Source organism: Nothobranchius furzeri, chromosome 11 (assembly GCF_043380555.1).
Source record: "Nothobranchius furzeri strain GRZ-AD chromosome 11, NfurGRZ-RIMD1, whole genome shotgun sequence".
NCBI lineage: Eukaryota > Metazoa > Chordata > Actinopteri > Cyprinodontiformes > Nothobranchiidae > Nothobranchius > Nothobranchius furzeri.
This window is the reverse complement of record NC_091751.1, coordinates 72077665-72080164: the sequence shown is the minus strand read 5'-3', so window position 1 is coordinate 72080164 and position 2500 is coordinate 72077665. Positions and strand designations below refer to the sequence as shown.

At 52.3% G+C, this 2500-nt stretch overlaps 1 protein-coding gene across 1 annotated transcript in view; it reads right to left on the bottom strand.

The window, feature by feature from the left end:
• Positions 1–1139: 1139 nt before the first annotated feature.
• The window catches only part of LOC107395657 (dipeptidyl peptidase 9), a 52617-nt gene continuing 51256 nt past the window's right edge, over positions 1140–2500 (bottom strand). The window contains exons 18-21 of the mRNA XM_070541834.1: positions 2274–2426; positions 1970–2112; positions 1720–1831; positions 1140–1372 (exon numbers count right to left, since the gene is read on the bottom strand). Of these exons, the coding sequence (XP_070397935.1) occupies positions 1280–1372; positions 1720–1831; positions 1970–2112; positions 2274–2426 (501 nt within the window). The 3' untranslated portion in view covers positions 1140–1279. The remainder of the gene's footprint in view (positions 1373–1719; positions 1832–1969; positions 2113–2273; positions 2427–2500) is intronic.

Here is a 2500-nt window from a genome sequence, read left to right as displayed (position 1 = left end):
CTGCTTAGTTAATGTGCTTCAGCTGAGCTCTGAAGAACCTGGCTGCGGTTACCCGACCACCTTCCACACTCTACTGCTTTCTTCTACAGTCTGCTCTTTAACTGTACTATTTCCTGCTATTTCAGCTGTTAACGTTATTTTCTCTCTAAGTGTCTGACTTGGTGCTTTATAAATAAACTTGAATTGAATTGAAATGAGTGTTAAAGACCCTTTTTACTGTTCTAGTGTTGTTTTCTATGCTCTTGTTGCTCGATCCTGCTAAACACTTTGCTGCCGTGGCTCTTTTTACCGTGCAGCATGAATAAAGTCGTGTTGGGTCGTCAGAAGCAACGTTCTCTCGATGCTGGTCTGCAGCAGGTCACGCACACACACACATGCACGCGCACACACACGCGCACACACACATGCACGCGCGCACACCCACAATCAGAGACAATGGGCTGATTGATACGTTTATTATTGTCATGTATAAACCGTGTTTGGGTGGTACAAAGCTGTTAAAGACCCCAGTGCCCCCCCGTTGTCGTTGCTGCAGTAAGAACAGAAAACACCAGCTGATCAAGACGCCGTTTGGCAAATCTAAGTTATGGACTGAAAGGCAAGCACACGTAGCTGAGTGAGGGAGAGCTGCACGAGCGTATCGATGAGGAGACTTTGCCAGCCCCGTTTAAAAAAACAATAAAAATTCATAAAAATATTTCATCCTAAACAACGAACCCTTAAAACACGCAACCAGCCCGGATCCTCGCCCTCGCTCCTTCTGCTAACTGCAGGTGGACTTCCACGGTGTGGAAACTCCACCATCATGGGGGGGGGGGGGGTCAAAGGCGTTTGTGTGTGTGTGTGTGTGTGTGGGGGGGGGGGGGGCATTGGCATTCGTGTGTGTGTGTGTGTGGGGGGGATGTAAACGGCGTTCGTGTGTGTGTGTGGGGGGGGGTGTCAATGGCGTTCGTGTGTGTGTGTGTGTGGGGGGGGGGGATGTCAATGGCGTTCGTGTGTGTGTGTGTGTGGGGGGGGGGGATGTAAACGGCATTCGTGTGTGTGTGTGTGTGTGGGGGGGGGGGTCATCGGTGTTCGTGTGTGTGTGTGTGTGTGTGTGTGTAACAGGGCGGAAAGTGGAGCTGCTGACGGAGAGCGCGGCTCGTGGCTCGTGGATATCTGGTGGATATCTGGTGGATATCTGGTGGATATCTGGTGGATATCTGGTGGACTTTGTGGGACACAGACGGGGAACTGAAGGATGGGGGAAGCTAGACTTCACGTCCTCTACAGTCTCAGTTTAGAGGTATTGTTGTAGAAAGTGCAGCAGCATTATCTCGTAGTGCTCTCCAGACTCAGGGCAGCGGATACTGTGCCGCTCGTTGGGATAGACCTGGAAAATCAGGAGAAAACCATCATCACACGCTACAACGTAGCCACAGCTGCCCTGGGGTGGAAGTGAGAGGGACTCAAACCTGCAACCCTCTGGTTACAGGGCGGGAACTGAACTCCTCTTCCACCAACACCCACAAAAGAAGCTCCAGGGAACCGTGGTCCCTAAGGGCCGATGTCCAGCTTGTTTATGTTGTTTCCCTGCTTCACACACCTGCTTCTAATCAGCAGGTGATTAACAGGCCTGCTGCACAGATGACAACTGGGAAACAACTAAAACATGCTGGATGAGGCTACTGATGAATAAACAACTCAGCTGCTGAGTTCGCAGCAGCGGTAAACACTCACCTGAAGCTGATAAGGCTTCCCAGCACGGATTATCTGGGACACCAGGAAGTTGGTGTGGAAAAAGTGCACATTCTCATCTAGAAACCCGTGAAGAATCAGCAGACGGTTGGGCCTGAAACCACACGGGTTTGCATTTGTTAAACAGGAGGCTGTCATCACCTGGTGCAGGGGCGTGTCTTCTGGGACGTCCCTGCAGGTCCCCAGCCTCCCTTACAGCGGAGGTCACCCGACAGGTGCAGGATATACATACTCGCTGGGAAGCTTGTCCACATGCAGAGCCACAGATCCTTCCTCGTAGCCCTGCTGGTTCTTCTCAGGCACATCCATGTAGCGCTCCGTGTAGCCCGTGTCGTAGGCCATCCACACGGTCACCGGGGCTCCGGCTATGGCGAGCTGGGGGGGACACAAGACTCTAAAACAACCTCAGCAGTAGGTTTGGTTTAGAGGTGCAGCTGCTGGCCAACACTGACACCATGTGGTTGAACCGGGTAACAACCCTAACCCATGGTTCCAGACCCACTGTGAGGTTTTCATAAGGACAGACGGTTCCTGACCTTGAAGATGTTAGGCCGCTGGATGAGGCCCATGAGAGAGAGGAAGCCTCCGTACGACCAGCCATGGATGGCAACACGACTCAGGTCCACAAAGTTAAACTTCTCCGCCACATACTGCAGTCCCTCCACCTGGTCTTCAATCTCCACCTGACCCTGGACAGGTAGGACACCAGAGACGTCCGGAGCATGCTTTAACTCGTTCAGTAAGGGTTCAGCTGCAGCAGTGA